At 40.0% G+C, this 19640-nt stretch overlaps 2 protein-coding genes across 16 annotated transcripts in view; one reads left to right on the top strand and one right to left on the bottom strand.

Annotated features, from left to right (window-relative positions):
- ELP3 (elongator acetyltransferase complex subunit 3) overlaps positions 1-10926 on the bottom strand; it is a 91231-nt gene extending 80305 nt beyond the window's left edge. The window contains exons 1-3 of one of the 4 annotated variants that reach the window (XM_026007863.2): positions 10805-10926; positions 7314-7413; positions 4503-4641 (exon numbers count right to left, since the gene is read on the bottom strand). In XM_026007863.2, the coding sequence (XP_025863648.1) occupies positions 4503-4641; positions 7314-7413; positions 10805-10823 (258 nt within the window). In that variant the 5' untranslated portion in view covers positions 10824-10926. The remainder of the gene's footprint in view (positions 1-4502; positions 4642-7313; positions 7414-10804) is intronic. The other 3 variants (XM_072719569.1, XM_072719568.1, XM_026007864.2) reach the window with 3 other exon arrangements.
- An 18-nt stretch (positions 10927-10944) lies between these two features.
- NUGGC (nuclear GTPase, germinal center associated) overlaps positions 10945-19640 on the top strand; it is a 56278-nt gene continuing 47582 nt past the window's right edge. For 2 of the 12 annotated variants that reach the window (XM_072719561.1, XM_072719557.1), the window contains exons 1-2: positions 10991-11174; positions 16162-16330. Coding sequence is in view for 2 of the 12 variants with exons in the window: in XM_072719564.1 (XP_072575665.1) it covers positions 11147-11174 (28 nt within the window). In the remaining 10 variants the exon portion in view is untranslated. Of the gene's footprint in view, positions 11175-16161; positions 16331-16912; positions 16984-19640 lie in introns of those variants that run through there. The other 10 variants (XM_072719564.1, XM_026007871.2, XM_026007868.2 and 7 more) reach the window with 6 other exon arrangements.

Here is a 19640-nt window from a genome sequence, read left to right as displayed (position 1 = left end):
CCATATTGGGTACATAAATATTTACAATTGTCTATCTTCTTGTATTGTCCCTTTTATTATTATATAGTGTCCTTCTTTGTCTTTTGTTACAGTCTTTGTCTATTTTGTCCAATATACCTTGGATTTCTTTTGACATCCACTTGCATAATAAATGTTTCTCCAACCTCTCACTTTCAGTCTGCAGATGTCATTAGATCTAAAATTAGTTTCCTATGAGCAGCATATAGGTGAGTCTTGTTTTTTAATTTATTCTGACTTCATATATCTTTTGGAGCATTTAATCCATTTATATATTCAAAGTCATTACTGATACTTATTTGCCATTTTATTCCTTGTTTTGTGGTTGTTCCTGACATTTTTTTCTGATCCTTTCTTCTTGTTCTTTCTTTCATGGTTTGCTAATTTTCTTTAGTTATTTGAATTCCTTTCTCTTTAATCTTTGCATATCTATTAGTTTTTGACTTGTGGTTACCATTAGGTTTGTATATAAATCTTCTGCCTACAGCAGTCTATGTTAAGTTGACGGTTATTTAAGTTTGAACTCATTCTTTACTCCTTTCCTCCCCACATTTTACGTATATGGTGTCATTTTTTTAACCCCCTTTTATTTTGTGGGTTATTTAACTGATTTTTTCCAATAATATTCATTTTTACTGGTTTTGTGTTTCCTACCTTCATACCGTCACTTTTGGTCTTTCTTTCCACTCCAAGAGTCTTCTTTAATATTTCTCATGGGACTGGTTTTAATGGTCATGAACTCCTTTAGTTTTTTTTTGGGCAACTCTATCTTCCTTTCTATTCTGAATGATAGCCTTGCTGGGTAAGATATTCTTGGCTACTTTTCCCATTTCTCATTTGAATATATCATGCCACTCCCTTCCGGCTTATAAGGTTTCTGCTGAAAAATCTCCTGATAGCCTTATGGTGTTTCCCTTGAATATAACTATCTTGCTGCTTTTAAGATATGTATTTTTAAAATCACTACTTTTTGCCATTTTAATTATAATATGTCTTGGTATGGATCTGCTTCTGCTTTTGTTACTTGTATTGGGCATTCACTGTAACTCCTGGGTGTGGATATCGGTTTCTCTCCCCAAACTGGGTAAATTTTCAGCTTCTATTTCCTTAAACAAATTCTCTGCCTCCTTTGCTCTCTCTACCTCTTCTGTGACACCTTTAATATGAATGTAAGATTGATGGGGTCACTGAGTTCCCTAAATGTATTTCAGTTCTGCATAATTCTTTTTTCTCTTTTTATTCAGATTGATTCTTTTCCATTACTTTGTCTTGTAGGTCAGTAATCCACTCCTCTGTTTCTTCCATCCTACTGTTCATTCCATCCAGTGTGTTTCTCATTTCATTTATTGAACCCTTTATCTCTGCTATGTTATTCCTTATTTCTATGTTAAGTGCCTTATTCATGTCTTCTACTCTTTTCTCAAGTCCTGTGAGCATCCTTATGATTATTGCTTTAAGTACTCCATCAAATGTGTTACTTATACTTGTTTTGCTTAGATCTCTGGCCATGGCCTTGTCCTTTTCTTTTCTTTTTTTTTTTGGTAATAATTTTCTCTGTCTTCTCATTTTGTCTAAGTCTCTGTGCCTGTTTCTCTATGTGAGGAAAGTCAGCTATGCCTTCTGTTCTTGAGGGTTAATGGCCTTATGAAGAAGTCCTGTACTGCCCTCCCATACATCGCCCCCTGTTCCCCAGGGCCTGGTGCTTTGGGGAGTCTCTTGGTGTGCGCTGTGTCAGTTCTGCTGTTGTGTTCTAGCCACTCTATCTTTCATGCTAGTTATCTGTAAAGGCTCTCTGTGGGCTTCCTGGTTGCGACAGTGTTAGTCTGTCTCTCACCCTTCTCTGTGACTGGGGCTCTCTCCCCACCACAGTGGCCATGATCTCTTTCTCTCTCAAAACCCATCTCTGCACTTCCTATGTGGCCTGCTCTCTACCTTTAGTTGTATAATTTGTTCTGTAATTCTTCCGGTCAATTACTGGGGTATTTAGGATGATGTGATAGTTATCTAGTTGTATTCATGGGATGAGGTGAGCCTAGGGTCCTCTTTCTCTGCCATCATCCGACCTCTCCCTGTACTTCTGATATTTTTAATAGTTCACTCTGGTGATATTGTCAAAGATGGATTTGGTGCAGGTATAAAACGTAGACTAGTTAGGAAATAACTGAAATAGTCTGAACACAAAATAATGAAGGCCAAAACATTCCTAGGAATGTGTGGTAGGAATGGACAATGCATTTCACATCCTTTAGAAACTGAGTGAACAGAGGTACCATGAACTAAGATGGACAAGAAAAATGAATGAGCAAGTTTGAGATTAGTTTTGGTTATGTTATACATGAGGGTATACAGGCAGTCAAAGGAGAGATGTTTATCAGGTACTTTGACCAAAGCCTGATGTTTGGGGAGTGGTCAGAGCTGGAAGTCAGCATATAACAATATTTAGAAATGTCAATGGATGAAATCACCAAAGAAGGCATGTATGGTACTAAAAACAGCGGACCCAGGACCACAAAAAAACATCACTTTTTAGAGGCAAGCAAAATAGGAACAGACCTCAAAGAAAGAAAAGAAAGAATCAGAGGTAGGAGAAGGAGAGAGAATGGTGTCATGGAAGCCTGGTTTATTAGTCAGGTTGAAAGGTTGATAAATCTTTGTCTTCCATAGTGGCAAGCTCATACATAATGCTGAAAACTAAAAATTCAAGACTGTATCTACAGAGCGTGTTATTTGGGGATAATGGAAGGAAATGCCAAGAAATCAGCAAAGAGTTAAAAGTGGTTACCCTGAGGGGGAAAAATGGGAAGTGAGGGGTGTGAAACTATAGTTGGCACTTGAACAAAGCAGAGGTTAGTGGTGACAACCCCTCAGCTCAGTTGAAAATCTGAATATAACTTTTGACTCTCCAGAAACCTAATTACTTTCACAGCCTACTGTTGAGAAGCCTTACTGGTAACAGAAACCATCAATTAATACATATTTTGTAATTTATAGATATTATAAACTGTATTCTTACAATAAAGTAAGCTGAAAATCATAAAGAAAATAAATCTATAATGCTGTATTTTTTGGGAAAAAAATCTGCCTGTAAGTGGACCCATGAAGTTCAAACCCATGTTGTTCAACTGTATTAGTTTCTCTTAAAGAATCTTTTATACGAGGTACAAATAAATAAAACAAAAAACACTTAAGTACAAAGAAGGGACCATGATTGGTGATAAAAATGAATTGTATAAAAAAGTTTTAGGGTTTAATTAGCCACAAATCCAGTATGATCCAGGAGATAATAGCCACCAAACAAGTCAACATAAACTATAATTACCACAAGTATAATACTCCCATCCAAATAACAGATTGAATTTCTATGATCATATAAGAAATACACAATTCAATTATGGATACCAAGTTTTATGAGGGTTCAAATCCTATCTTTCACACTCATCCTTCTTATCCTAGAGCCCCTACCCTAATTCCAGCTCTTAATACATTTCACACTTAGATCAAACCAAGAGTATCCTAACTGGTCTTCTTGGCTCCACGCTACTCTACATCTTGTATCCAAATTAATTTTCTGAAAAATCCATTTTGTTCATATCACTCTCCTTCTCAAGTATCTTTAAGAGTTTCCTATTACTCAGGTCCTTTGCAGGACCTGAGTCCTGCAAGATCTTTTGCAAGCTGATCCCAAACTAACTCTTCAATCTAATGTCCTGCTGCTTTCTCAAATGAATTATCAACTCCAGGCGGTCTGAGGTACTCACTGTTCCCTGAACAAATCGTACCTCTTACAACATCTCTATCTCTGTGCCTTAGTTCCTTCTGCCCTTGCTCCCATTGCTCTTCAAGCCTGCTCTGCTTATATGGGCGTCATTTATATGTCAAACAAGTGCCACACTTTCTCTTGGGCTTTCCCTAGTCTCTTTTAGGGAAAGCTGCTTCACAAATACCATATACAGAATGACTTTGTAACATTAATTACCTTTTAAGAGTACAAGCGGCACCTGGCTGGCTCAGTCAGTTGAGTTTCCTACTCTTGTTTCACCTCATGAAATTGGGGTCATGAGATTAGGCCCAGCACTGGGCTCTGTACTCAGCACAGTCTCTCTCCTTCTCCCTCTATCCCTTCCTCTGCTCATGCGCACGCATGCATACATGTACAAGTATGCTCTCTCTCAGATAAATAAGCAAAATCTTTTAAAAATAAAGTAAAAGTCACTTGCATAAAATGGCCAACAATGTGATAATCACTAAGCCTCAACTTACACTTTCAAGGACATCAAAACATCATCTACTCCTTCAAGTACAATGATTATTTTTCCTCACTATGACCTTATTCTACACATGTCTCTACTGCAGCACATATCATAATATAATGGATTTTATTAAACTGACTCTCCTACTTCCACCTCACCACCTGGGTGTTACACATGCAAGCAAAGATTTCTGGCAGAACAGAAACACAGTATTTCATGAATCAAATTACTCACCCCACTGGCAGTTCTGATAGGTTTTGCCTTTAACTTGGGGACTAAGACCTTTCGATACTGAGGTGGGACCGCAGCAATGATATCCACTAGGCGGGGCTGTGCTGAGAGGCCATATTTGGCAGCTGTCTTGGTTTTCACCCTGAAAATAAAGTACCTAGCATTATCAAGATCATAATATTTCAAGCATACTATCAAAAGAATGACTTATAAACATCATCAACTTCTGTCACTCCCCTATCCTTTCACCAGATGACAACAGTGGCTTTAACATTTGTGAGTATCAGAAAAATAGAAGAAAATCAGGAAAATGCAGCAGTGACTTCTTCTTACCCTGGAGTATAAGAAAAGAAAACAAGATGACTATAGGGAGGGGCCCCGGACAGTGACACAAGGTAGGTCTCATTCAAAATAGTGCAGTAGCTTCAGAGGGTTCTACCCTTTTCTCAACCTCAACACTATACCATTTGGGATTAATTCTGTTGTGAGGGACGATTTACTATACTATAGGATGTTTAGCAGCTTCATTGGTACCCACCAGCACCCCACTTCCCATTATTAACTAAAAATGTCTCTTGACATTGCGAAATGTCTCCTGGGTGGGTGGATAGCAGGTATCACGCCTAGTTGTGTGTCTTAGAGCAGGCAGACAAACAAAAAATAATTTAAAGGAAAGGTGTGCAGAACCAAATAGTAAATGAATTATACATTTTTTACAAGTGTTTTAAAACTTTAATATCAAATAGTAGCTACATAAAAAACAGAACATAAAACGTATAAATGTACTTTAACATTTATGAAGGAAACACACGTACACTCCAAGGAATAGAATATGATCAGCACTTCAGAAGACCCATTTATCCCTTCCTGATTGTAATTCTATCTCTAATCCCTAGAAATAACCTTCAGCCCAATTAAATAGGTCCTTGCTTTTCTCTGTAATTTTATTGGTTTCTCATTTCTTGACTGCTTAGCAAATCCTAACAGTCACCTTAAGTTCTCATTTTAATCCACCTAAAAATATTGTGAGGTATTTGTATCATTTTCAAAAAATGTTAACCCAGTATCTGATTTATAAAGAGACTACCCAAGTACTTATGCCAGAAGGTAATAAGGCAGAGTTGTTTCATGCTCTATGTCTGCATGTTTTCAGATAGGCATTCACAAAAATAAATGTTAAATGATAAAAACACATGTGATAAAACACCCATATAATAATGAATGTGTCCAGAGTTCAAGAGAGGAACTCAATGTGTGCTGGGGAAACAGTTACGGAAGAGTTGGCTTCAGGCAGACATGGAGATGCCACTGAAAGCAAACAGGCTGGCTTATGTGAAAATGCAAAAACAGGAATGCACGTATTTAAAGATATAGGGGTAGACTTGACAGAAAGCAGGAGACTTCCAACGTAAAGGTACAGAAGTTTAAAAAGTTGCGAAAGCTGAAGCCAGACCCAGAGGCTTTACATAATGACCTGAGGAGTCTGTATTCAATTTCTTAAGTGTTGAGGACATACTGAACTTTCCTGTACAGGGAAATGACATGATAAAAGATGAGATGAGGAACAATTAACCTGTAAGAGATAAAAAAGAGGCTAAAGCATAAGCTACTACAGTAGTCTAGAATCAAGTTTACAAAGGGATGGATTTAGGAGTTGGTAGTGGAAATGAAAGTGACAGTCATAATGAAAAGAGAGTAAGCAAAACTTAAAATACTAATTGAACCTAACAAGAACAATTTGAAGAGGACAAAAGAGTTTCAAGCCTAGGTGAAGGTTAACACAATTAAGCAAAGAGGACATCTGTGTAGAGGCTGGTTTTAAGGAAGATGGTAGCATAAACTTGAGATAAATTAAAGAGACTGACAAAAATATACAGGAAGTAGAAATGTTCACTATAAATAAAAGACTTGTATAATTAGGGGCATAGCCATCAATGACAGAAAATCATCAAAGGGTAGGAAAACAGAACTCCACAGTCAAGATAGTTACTTATTTATTCCTTTAGCAAAACTTTATTAAGCACAATATTCCAAGGAAGTGATAAAACACTGCCGTATCTCTAGCAACAGGAAATAGTCTAAAAAAAGCCCACACTGGTGATTAGATCACTGATGACCTACCTGGGAGTGGGGAGAAAACTATTTAATTAGAACAGATCTACATAGTGACTATCAAATGAAAACAAAAGATGTGGAGATGAAATCCTAACTGGGGATTTAGCAAACTCAAAGCTGAACATGACTGTGGAAAGGAAACAGATGAACAAGTCAAAGGCGCTGTAAAGTAGCAAAGGATTGGATTAGATCAAGGACCCCAATGGTAGGGTTTTTCCTGAGAGAGCTACTGCTTCTTCTGAGACAATAGGGAGGAACAAAGATGTGAAATGATGTAGCACAGGAGATAACATGGGCTCTGAGACAGATGATCTAATTCTAAATCCCAGTTCTGCCAACTACCAGTTCCTTACTCTTGGACAAATTACTTAATCTTTCTCTGTCTAAATTACCCACCTGTCAAATGAGGGTGATATAAGTACCTAACTCACACAGGTTTTGAAATGACCAACTGAGCTAAGACAATGCACTACTAACAGTGACTGGGACATATTAAATGTCAAATTAATATTAGAAGCTCTTAGTACTATTAGGCCATGAGAGAATTTTGCCATAAATGAGTGACAGGGCAGAGCAGAAAGCTAAATTCTCAATTAAAATATAAAAAGTGAGACAGAAAACATAGTATCTGATAATTTCATTAAAAAGATCTACCACCTAAGAACAGGATTGCCTTCTTTTTTTAATAAATCCACTTACTTATTCAGATCGATGTCTTTCCCCTGTTCGTGGGCTTCAATTAGTTGTTTAATAACATCTCCTATGGTCAGCATCATTAGCTCAGCAGGGCTGAGATCTCCTGGAAAGATCATATTTAACAATGTAAAAAGTCACATTACTCTATGAAGTTTTTTATTTTTTTCTTCCAAAATTATCCCAACCATCCCAGATGAATAGGTCAAGTTTGCAAGACACCAAACTTCTACTGTTTATAGTTTGATTATATTTTTGTATCTTTAATTAAAACAAACCTAGCCTCACCTATACATGAGAAGAACTCACTTTAGAAGCAAACATGCTGTCAAGAATGATAGATACAGGAAAGAATACAGAAAGAATTTAATTGTACCAGAAAGCACCAAATTGGTTAAAATAGCTTCCCTTTATTTCCAGAATTATAATTACTCTCAAAATGCAGTGGACAGAACAGAAATATTTGCTTGTCCCATAAAAATGCCATGAAGGGGTAAAGTTGAAACTCAAATCCAGGTATCCACAGAAGTAATACTACAAAGCAACACAATACTACTATGTAATACAAGCAATGTTGGTCCTATACTTGTCTAAAGATCTTAATGCATCACAAAGATATAGACTATCCACCATCACAACTTTCTGGCAACTGAGGCTCACTTGACAAGCAGAAGCTGACATGTTCTTACATGACCCCATCCCAATTACAGTAGATTGGTTCAAGGATGGGCACCTACCCAACTCAGGCCAATCTGAGCTCTTTCCTCAAGGGAAAAAATGCCAGTCTCTCACCAGTGATAAAAGCCATGAGACTGTGGCTTGGGAACTGCCAGCAAGTATACTTCCAGCCTGTAGAGAAAGCTAGCGTGCAAAGATGATGGAATCATCATAGAGAAGTCTAGGTGAGAAAGCCCTGGCAGTTATGAGACCCTTTCATTACTTTATCTCATTTGAAACCTCACAACACTATAAGGTAGATATTGTTAGCCCCTTTTACAGATGTTAAAAATTAACGGGAGAAAAAGGTCCATTATAATCAAAGGCTAAAAGCTTTCCAAACCATGTAATTCAGTACTCCAGAGTTCCAAAAAGGCACTTGAAGGACAATGTAACAGAAGTACGGTTGGTGGTGGTGGTGCTGGAAGAAGGGAGAGAGGGAGGAGAGGAAGGAAAGGGAGGGTCTCTTTTTTCATTAAACCAAAGCAGCTTGGCTTTTGCATATTTAGTATATTGAAACTCTATGTAATAATTTAGAGGAAAAGAGGATTCAGGTGATAAAGATTTGAAAACCACTTGTATAGCTCTTGAGTAAATCAAAAACCAATTAGAGATGCAAATTAGTAAGAAAAGGCTTCATGAGGGAAATAGCATGGGGGTCTTTAAAGAAAGTGAACAGTGGACAAGCAAAGCAGAGGGCAACCAGAAGGAACAACGGCAGGTATAGGAATTACTTATCTTTGTGAAAGAGTGTTGCCTAACAAGAAAATATATATAGGCTTTCTGACAAGGTTCAATAAAGAACAGATTACAGGGTACACTAAGTACTAGGCAAAGGCATTTAAATGGAGTGGAGAACTATATATTCTCAATTTGGGAGTAAAAAGATGAAAATAGTGTTTAAAGAAAAGTACACAAAATAAAGAAAATGATACAAAAATGACTCAGAAGGTGAAAGAATACAAATAATTTGACACTAACTAAACAGCTCTTGAAAGGCAGCAATGTAAAATAAACAAATACATAAATAAATACATAAATACATAAATAAAATAAAAAAATAAAACCCCCATGAGATTTCAAGTAAAACATTTGGACAAAAGGCTCTCACCCCTAGTTCCCAACCCCTACTGGCTGTGTGACCATAAGAAGATCAATTACTTCTGTATTCCCATTTCCCATTTGCCTGCCAAATCGGGATGAAACATACACATTTGACAAGAGTACTGCAAGAATCAACAGAAATAACATACAGGAAAGCCAAAGCGCTATTCAAATATTAGTTATTAATGAAGGTGGATCAGGAGGATGGTGGCCAAAATGATAGGTAATAAATTATCTGAAGAGGCAGGGCTGTTGACAGGTGAAGGGAAGAGCATAAAGCTATCTGGCCTGACAGTCCGAGGAAGAGCAAGGCAGAGGGAGGAGATGACTACCTGGGGGGCATGCGGTTTGATGCCACAACACAACTGCAGGTAACTTATACGTCAGGAGCCGTGGTTCCAAGAAATAGCACTTGATGCCCAGAGGTATAGTGATGAAAGGCAGACATTTTTTTTTAATTGTATTTTTTTGGGTACACACAGCTGACCATATTTCCCCTTCCTATGGACAATTTTGGGCTGACAAAGTTACTTACAGCTCTTTGAACCTCAGCTTCTTCATCTGTAAAGTGAAAATGATACTGGCTTCAAAATTATTAGCAAAGGGGGATCCCTGGGTGGCTCAGCAGTTTAGTGCCTGCCTTGGGCCCAGGGTGTGATCCTGGAGTCCCAGGATCGAGTCCTGCACAGGCTCCCTGCATGGAGCCTGCTTCTCCCTCTGCCTTTGCCTCTGCTTCTCTCTGTGTGTGTGTCTCATGAATAAATAAAATCTTAAAAAAAATTATTAGCAAAGGATCAACAAATAGTAGCTATGGTTATCATGGCCATCAATCATTATAAGACCGACGGCTCACATCGAATATACAGAGAAAAGTTCAGAACTGGCGAGAAGATAACTTTTTTTTTTTTTTTTTTTGGCGAGAAGATAAGTTGAAACCTGACTCCATCCTGCTGAAAACGGGAAGATGGAATCGCTCCATCCTAAGTCAGGAGGTAATACAAACGAGAAAAACCACACAACTGTCCCACAGAGAACCAAGGACTCAAGAGTTTTTCCCTTTTTGAACCCAGATCTTTAAAAAAAAAAAAAAAAATCTCAAAACAAAACAAAAAAAAAAACCAGGTGAAATTACCCTAAAACAAAATTTAGCGCATTAAGAGACCCGACAGCACGTTAAATCAACCGACCACGTTAACTCCTTGGAGGGCATACCTCGGAATAAAGCTTTTCCTGCCACCTATGCCAAAGACACCACGTGACTGCCAAAAAAGAAAGAGTAAGGACAGGTTTAAAAGGCCCAACAGGGGCCACTTGGGTGGCTCAGCAGTGAAGCATCTGCCTCCGGCTCAGAGCGTGATCCCGGGATCCGGAATCGAGTCCTACGTCGGGCTCCCTGCGTGGCGCCTGCTTCTCCCCCTGCCTGTGTCTCTGTCTCTCTCTCTCTCTGTGTCTCTCGTGAATAAATAAATAAATCTTAAAAAAAAAAAAAAAAAAAGCGCAACAGGTCAAACCAGAAGGGCTGGAGCCGACACACACACTGATGGCAGGTGGCAAGGCGACTGGCTCAGGCAGAGGATTTCCGCGGGAAAAGCTGCGTTAGGCACCTGCCCGCCCAGGTGTTTGCCCCTTCCCTACCTCTCCGCGCGCTCCCTCCCCTTCTCCCCTCCCTTCCGTACCTTTCCGCTTCTGCCTCATTTCTCCGCGGGCCGTCGTAGGAACCACCACACCACACGCGACGTAGCGACCAACCCTGACCTCGGGGGAAAGTTGACAGCCACAAAGCAACCCCGGACTGCCGTAAAATGACGGTCAAGGTGTCGTAAAGCTGTTCCCCCAAAACGGCCGGCGCGGAGGCCCGCCCCGCCCCCCGCCCGGCGGCAGCTGGCGGAGCTGCAGGAGGCGGGGAAAGCGTGCAGCCCGGGAGGTTCCCGCCTGGGGTGTAAGGGCTGCAGGATGAGACCCCTCTGAACCCACGCAGAGGACAACTTGGGCGTCAGGAAGCTCGACCTGGATGGTAGATGCGTATGACAATGCTTATGAATAGAGGTTAGTCCGGAAAGCCTAAGTGAAAAGTGTGGATGTGGATGGTCTAAATGAGGAGCCCAGGGTGTGCTGAGTCCAAGGAGGCTGGGCCGAAAACCCGAGAGGAAGATGGCCTGAGGACGAGCCATCTAGTCTGTTGGAAACTAAATTCAGAGCCTGGAAGAGACCGTGCAGGAATCGGGTATCAGCCTGAGTTGCAGGCTTTGACTCCGGTTCATCACCTTGGTCTCAGATAAATGGCACGGATATCTTGGAGGCTATGGAGAGCCCTCCAGAACAACTAGCACACACGTGAAATCTTGCAGTTTGGAGGCGGGACTTGGGAGAAACGTTTTCCCTGAAATCCATCCATGATCTTTGCTCCCGGACCAGAAATTTAAAACTCTCGTTAACATAAAGACAGGAACACAGCATGGAGCCTGCTTCTCCCTCTGCCTATGTCTCTGCCTCTCTCTCTCTCTATCATGAATAAATGAATAAATCATTAAAAAAAAAAAAAAAGACAGGAATAGGTGCCATATCCAGTCCTTTTCTTCCCGCTAGAATCAAGGCTACTTCAAGTCTTTGACGCCACCATGACACCAAAACTATCCTGGTCAAATTTTGCAACTTTCCATCAGACCAAATCCAGTCGTATTTGTTAGTCCTTACTGTCATTCTGGTACCGATGGACATGTTAGCTTCCTTGAAAGTCTTTCATGATAGGATCCCTGCCCCCCCCCCCATTCTTGGGTTTTCTTCTATTTTTTCTCTACCTCACCTCCAAATACTGGTGTACCGTAGGGTTCGTTTCTCAGCCTCGTCTCTCCCTGAGTGATCCCCAGAATACCAAAGCTTTAAACACCACCTATCTGATCCCATTTTTTTTGTAGTCCAGCCCCAACTTCTTCCCCATTTGACATCTGATTAGATCTGGGTGTCTAGATCTGGGCATCTCAAACAACATGTCCAGATCAGAATTCTATTTTTACTCCACATCTGCTCTTTTTCCACTCTTCCTTATCCGAAGTCTCTGTCATGCGCCTTACCACTCTTTTGCCTCACACAAGAGAATAGGTGAATAGTACAGTGGTAACTTTTAAAAAGAGGTTAAGGTGACTTTATTCAGAAAGTGATTTTTAAAAAGATTCTATTTATCCATTCATAAGAGACACAGAGAGAGAAGCAGAGACACAGGCAGAGGGAGAAGCAGACTCCCTGCAGGGAGCCTGATGCAGGACTTGATCTCAGGACCCCAGGATCACAACCTGAGCCAAAGGCAGACTCTCAACCACTGTATCCACCCAGGTGCCCCAAGAATGTGATATTTGAGCTAGTATTTTATATACAGATATCAGGGGGAAGAGCAGTTCAGGTAAAGGGAACCAGTAGTGCAAAGGTCCTTGGGCAAGAGGACACCTGGTAAGTAAGTAAGAAAGTAAGAAAGCCGCTGTCAAGGGAGCACTGAGTGAGCAACATGTAATAGAGATCAGAGAAATGACGAGGTGGAGTAAAGGACAGAACAGTTTATATAAGACCTTGCAGGCCAGGGATGCCTGGCTGGCTCAGCAGTTCAAGTCCTGCATTGGGCTCCCTGCATGGAGCCTGCTTCTCCCTCAGCCTCTCTCTCTGTGTCTCTTGTGAATAAATAAAATATTTTTAAAAAGAAAAAAAAAAAGGCTTAGGCCATTGTAAAGCCTTTGGCTTTTATTCTTGTTGACATGGGGAGCTATTGGAAAGTTTTTAGCAGAGCTGTGATCTGATTTATAATTTAAAATTATCTCTATTTGCTGTGTTAGGAATAGACTTGGAAGTGGCGATGGGAGGAAACAGAGAGATCAGTTAGGTTATTATCATATCTATGCTGAGATTCCCAAACTTGGCTACACATTAGAATCACCTAGAGAGTAGTGAAAAATCCCAGAGCCCAGATCACATCCCATACCAATTAAATAAAAATATCAAGGGGTGGGAGCCAGTCATGTTTTAAAGATCTTTGGGGATTCCAATGCACAGCAGAGTTTGAGAACTACTGAACGAGCCCAGAAATGATTATAACTTGAATCAAGATAATAAGCTGTGGAGGTGATGAGAAGTGCTCAGATTCTGAAAATACATTGAAGATTTCAACAAGCTTTCCTGACAGACCAGATGTGGGATATGAGTAAAAGAAAGTCATCAACATCAAAGGTGACACTGAAGCTTTTGGACATAGGGACTGGAACCATGTAGTTGCCATTAGCTGAGATGGAGAAGCTTGTACGCAGAGTGGGGTTTTGCAGAGGGAGGTGGGGGAGGAGGTCAATCCAGACATGTCACGTTTGGGATGCCTAGTGAGCAGTAAGCCATGAAAAAGTTTCAGGCTAGAGATACCAAGTGAGAGTTACAGGTGCATAGCTGAAATTTAAAGCTATGAAACAGAATAAGTGTGGAAAAGAAAGAAAAGACTAAAAGACTAAAAGATCAAGCTTTGGGTGTGTTCTATTTTTAGCAGGTTGAGGAGAAGAGGAATAACCAGCAAAGGAAGCTGAGGAGGTGCCCCCTGAGAGGTGCGAAGAAAACTAAGAGAGTTGTGGTTACCTGGGAAAGAAGGGAAAGTACATTAAGGAGGAGGGAGTGATCCACTGGGTCAAATACTGCTGTTGAAGGGTCAAGGCAGATGAGGGTTGAAAGGTGAGAATGGTAAAAATTAACAAGACAGGAAACAACAAATGTTGGAGAGGATATGGAGGAAGGAGAAGCCTCTTGCACTGTTGGTGGGAATGTGAACTGGTGCAGCCACTCTGGAAAACTGTGTGGAGGTTCCTCAAAGAGTTAAAAATAGACCTGCCCTACGACCCAGCATTTGCACTACTGGGGATTTACCCCAAAAATACAGATGCAGTTAAACGCCGGGACACCTGCACCCCGATGTTTATAGCAGCAATGTCCACGATAGCCAAACTGTGGAAGGAGCCTCGGTGTCCATCGAAAGATGAATGGATAAAGAAGATGTGGTCTATGTAGACAATGGAATATTACTCAGCCATTAGAAACGACAAATACCCACCATTTGCTTCAACGTGGATGGAACTGGAGGGTATTATGCTGGGTGAAATAAGTCAATCGGAGAAGGACAAACATTATATGGTCTCATTCATACGAGGAATATAAAAAGTAGTGAAAGGGAATAAAGGGGAAAGGAGAGAAAATAAGTGGGAAATATCAGTGAGGGTGACGGAACATGAGAGACTCCTAACTCTGGGAAACAAACAAGGGGTGGTGGAAGGGGAGTTGGCAGGGGGATGGGGTGACTGGGTGACGGGCCCTGCAGGGGGCACTTGGCAGGATGAGCACTGGGTGTTATATGTTGGCAAATCGAACTCCAATAAAAAATATACAAAAAAAAAGAAAGAAAATTGACTAAGATCATTGGGGACTTTGACAACAACAGTTTTATGAAACTGTAGATGTGAAGGCTTGACTAGAGAAGGTTTATGATAGATTGACAGGAGAGGAATTTGAGACAGTGAGTTTAGACAACTCTTGAGATTTTACCCTCAAGAGGTACAGAGAAATGGGGTAGTAGCTGGCAGGGAAAATGATGTCAAAGAAAGTGGTTATTAAAATAACAAAGGGGCACCTAGGTGGCTCAGTCGGTTAAGCATCTAACTTCAGCTCAGGTCATGATCTCAGGATCCTGGAATCCAGCCCCATGTCCGGCTCCCTGCTCAGCAGAGAGTCTGTTGGTCCTTCTCCCTCTCCCTCTCCCCCTCCCCGTACTCATTCTCTCTCTCAAATAAATAAATAAAATCTCTCGCAAATAAGTAAATAAAATCTTTAAAATAAGACAGTAATAAATAACAGCCGATTTTTATGTCAATGGGAATAATCCAATGGAGAGTGAAAATTTGATGACTTATAAGAAGATAATCTTCCTAGTCCTGCAGTTGGAGTGGATGAAATAAGGTGCACAGGGGAAGGGATTTGCTTTTGATGGGTATATGGATAGTTCCTCTATCAACAGGCTGGAAAGCAGACTACACAAGTGCAGATTCTGATAGATGCTTGGTGTGATGGTGGGGCTCTGTGGAAGTTTTCTTTCAATTGCTTCAGTGTTTCCAGTGAATTCAATGAAAATGCAGCCTGGTAAGGGCACCCAGGTGGCTCAGTTGGTTAAGCATCTGCCTTCAGCTCAGGTCATGATCCCAGGGTCCTGGAATCCAGCCTCACATAAGGCTCCCTGCTCAGTGAGAAGTCTGCTTCTCCCTCTCTCCCTCTGCCTCTTCTCCTACTGTGTTCCCCTTCTCTCAAATGAATAAATTTTTAAAAATCTTAAAAAAAAAGAAGACAATGCAACCTGGTAGATTTCCCAAACTTTTAACAGACCCAGCATTCAGTGTCCAATAATAGGTATGAAGGACCACCATAAAGAACCCAAGCAGCTTTAAAAGTGATCAAAATTAATTTTAGTTATTAGGTACTTTAGTAGTACCTCGGATTTAAAATACAGTTAACTATTGAAGCAAAGAAACAGCCAGTAGGGGGAGAGCTAAGCATGTGTCACATGAACACAATAAGGTGATTTTGCCCAGAAACATGAGATCCAAGACTAATGATGGTATTCAAGTTAATTTTCTTTGCTTTGAACTTTATACTGGTGTTTCTATAGTTTTCTTATGGAGGAGGCATACCATCTTGCTAAAAGTTCAAAGTAATTTTTAAGATTACAGTTTAAATATTTATCTCTAATTCTTTTTAACCTCTTTGCTTTCTGAATCCCCACTTTGGATTAAAACATACCCACAGTTTCTGAGAGCTATCCTAGTAATGATTGAGTCTGCCTTTGAAGGTCAAACACAACCTGAAGCTAAAGGTTAAAAAAAATTGCTTTTTCCCTATACTTGATGTGATTGTTTGGATTGCCAAACAGCAAAGTAGAGTAGGTTCTACTTTCTTCTCCATCGGACAGCATTTAAAAAATATTTGTGTTTCTGGGTTTTTAAAAAGATGTATTTGTTTGTTTTTACAGAGACTCAGAGAGAGAGTGTATAGGGGGAACGGCAGAGGGAGAGGAAAGGAGAGAATCTTAGCAGACTCCTGCTGAGCAAGGAGCCTGATGCAGGGCTTGATCTCATGACTCTGAGATCATGACCTAAGTCGAAATCAAAGTCGGATGCCTAACCAACTGAGCCATCCAGGTACCCCTGTTTTTCTTTTCTTTTCTTTTTTTAAATATGGATGTAAAATTTAAGTTCCAGAAAAAGTTCTTTAAAACTGTATGACCCTCATTTCTACAAACAATCCAATGTGATTTGGTTTTTGTGAGCTTCAAGATTTTGCTACCAAGAGTCAGTTTATCTTTACCATCTCATGTCATCTATCTCGTGAATTGGTCTTGTATTTGGGGGTACAGAAACCTGTGCATTGTCTCTCTTAGGACTAGGGCATTTTCCCTATCTGCTCAACATGTTAGATCCATCAAAATAAATTTCCCCTTCAAAGAAAGGATGCTGCAGGGTGGGTGCTGCAATTTATTTGGAAGAAAAAAATGAATAATACCTACCTGCTTATAAGAATAAGGCAGAGAAGGATGTGAGATCCCCAATTCACATACAATTTAAGTCTAAATGAGAGGGGGAAATAGCATGAATCAATTTCTGAAGGAACAAAACATCATAAATAGCCCTCGGATGGCAAGTGAGTTTCACTTCTGCTTGTGTGAATGTGGTTTGTGACTGGGGCCGCACAGAGCTATATACCCCAGCTGGTTCCACATATCAATACTAAGGCAAAGAAACTGCAACCATCTTCTCTGTGGACTCTAGAGCTGAAGCAGAAAAAGTGACATCTGGTAAGTTGTATCTCTTATATAATTTATGCTGTAATATCTGGTTGATTTTAAGAAATAGACTTGAGATTTACAGAAACATTGAGAAGATAGTACTGAGTCACCATAGAAGCCTCACTCAAGTTCCTCTCTAATCTTACATCAGAATGGTATATTTGCCATGATTAATGAACCAATATTCATAGCATTATGGTTAACTAAGGGCTATACATTATTCAGATTTTCTTAGTTCCCCCTTTTTTTTTTTTTTAGATTTTCTTACTTCTTTCCTACTGTCCTTTTTGGGTTCTAGGATCCCATCTAGGACACCATATTACATTTAATCATCATGTCTCCTTAGGCTCCTCTTGGCTGTAACAGTTTCTCAGACTTTCTTTGCTCTTGATGATCTTGACAGTTTTGAGGTTTAGATACTCTGTAGGATTCACCCCTATTGAAATGTTTCTGTTTTTCTCATGATTAGATGGGAGTGATGAGTTTAGGGGGAGGAAATCACAGAGTTAAAGTGCCACTCTCATCACCTCACATCAAGGGGATACACAGACCATTTGATCTATGACTGTTGATGCTGACCTTCATCACATGGCTGAGACATGTTTGTCACACTTCACTACTGTAAAGTTACTTTTCTCCCCTCCTTTCTATACTGTACCCTTTGGAAGGGAATCACTCTGCAAAGCGCACACTTAAGGAGTGGGGAATTATGCTCCCTTTCCTTGATGGTAGAGTATCTACATAAATTACTTGGAATTTTTCTATATGGAAGACTTGTTTCTCCTCCATCTCTTAATCGTCTTAAAATAAGCTTTTTTTTCCTTAAGGAAAGTGAGTTACACTTCCGGGTTGGTTTAAGTGAATTTTGAGGGTATGCAAAGACCAATGAACTAGAATCTGGGCAATCAGGTTTTAGCTTGAATTTTACATAAGTGTATGATTAGGCAAGTTACTAATCATTCTTCCCTTCAAAAAAAAAAAAAAAACCAACAACAAACCAGTAGTTTCAGTCATCATTAAGGGTAGTATTAAGGTCATTTTTATCAATTAGTTAATTAATTAATTTAATTAATTTCTTTGAGAGAGAGAGAGTTGCATGAGCAAGGGGGAGGGGCAGAGGGAGAAGCAGACTCCCTGTGGAGCAGGGAGCCTGACATGGGGGCTCAATCCCAGGATCCTGAGATCATGACCTGAGCCAAAGGCAGACACTTAACTGACTGAGCCACCCAGGCACCCCTATTAATGTCACCTTATTCCTCACTAGCTTTGGCAAGCTTGGGGGAGCAGTATGAGAGGATTCAAATTCATCCTGTTAGAATCTGATAAAGTACATTATGAAAATATCTGCTTACTTTGCTTACCTATTCATCCAGGGTGGGAGAGGAAGGAAGGAGAAAATCATGTTATTCCAATAACTCCTTTACTATATCTACTTCTGGGGGGTGCATTTCTCATGTTGCACATATTAGCTCATGTATTAATGCTGAAAATATAAATCTTATCCTTTGGGGATTCGAAGGCCCTCATTTCACTTTTGCTTCTGAGCTAATGTATTTAAATTGGTTTTTTGGCACATACCTAGTTTGGAAGAGCAGTGCAATGTCCAACAAAGTGGTTAGGACATGTTGCCAATACTAAAGGTACTTAAAAAGAAAGGACATAAATCCTAAATGTCATCAGCATTCCATAAATGTATTAAGAATCCCCTTCTCCTTATTTCATACTCCAGCTCACCTCCCTATGGGAGGAGGATAAAACTTCACCAAGGACTCTTAAAGGACAATGGGATAGAACTCTCAAGATGACTGATCAATGTGTATAAGAGTAGAGTCACTTTATCAGTGAAGGTGGCATATGTACCCTCAAAACTAAATATACTTGGCCCAGGTGAATACTAGTATTAATTTCTAATTTAACCATCTTTGCCAAATATTCTAAAAATAAATAACATTTGTACAGATGCTTAAATGCCTACCGACCAACTGTATAATGCAATATCACATTTAATCATTGCAATGAACTCCTGATATAGATCTCTTTATATTTTCATTTACTTTTATTTTTTTTTAAGATTTTATTTATTTGAGAGAGAGTGTGTATATGTGTTCACAGAGAGAGAAGGAAAAGCAGACTCCCCACAGAGCCTGATGTGAGCTCGATCATGACTTGAGCCAAAGGCAGATGCTTAACTGACTAAACCACCAAGGTGCCCCACACTCTCATTTTATATGTGGATGAACTGAGGCTTACTGAGGTTAGGTGATTTGTTCAGTGTTACATTGTAGTCCTGGAACATGATCCACAAATCCAGACATTCTGACTCCAAATCCTGAGTAATTTCTACTACATCATTCACATTTTGGAATGTAAGCCCTGTGTGTGTAGATGCCTTCCCCATTTTGTTCCCTGATGCATCCCTGACACCTAGGAACATTGCCTGGCACATAATAGACACTCGACAAATATTTGTGGGTTTGTTTTTGTTTTTGTTTTTTAAATTATTTATTTATTTATTCATGAGAGATACAGAGAGAGAGAGAGAGGCAGACACACAGGCAGAGAGAGAAGCAGGCTCCATGCAGGAAGCCCGATGCGGGACTCGATCCTGGGACTCCAGGATCACACCCTGGGCTGAAGGCAGACACTCAACTGCTTAACCACCCAGG

Source organism: Vulpes vulpes, chromosome 9 (assembly GCF_048418805.1).
Source record: "Vulpes vulpes isolate BD-2025 chromosome 9, VulVul3, whole genome shotgun sequence".
Lineage (NCBI taxonomy): Eukaryota > Metazoa > Chordata > Mammalia > Carnivora > Canidae > Vulpes > Vulpes vulpes.
This window is presented reverse-complemented; position numbering and strand designations above follow the sequence as displayed.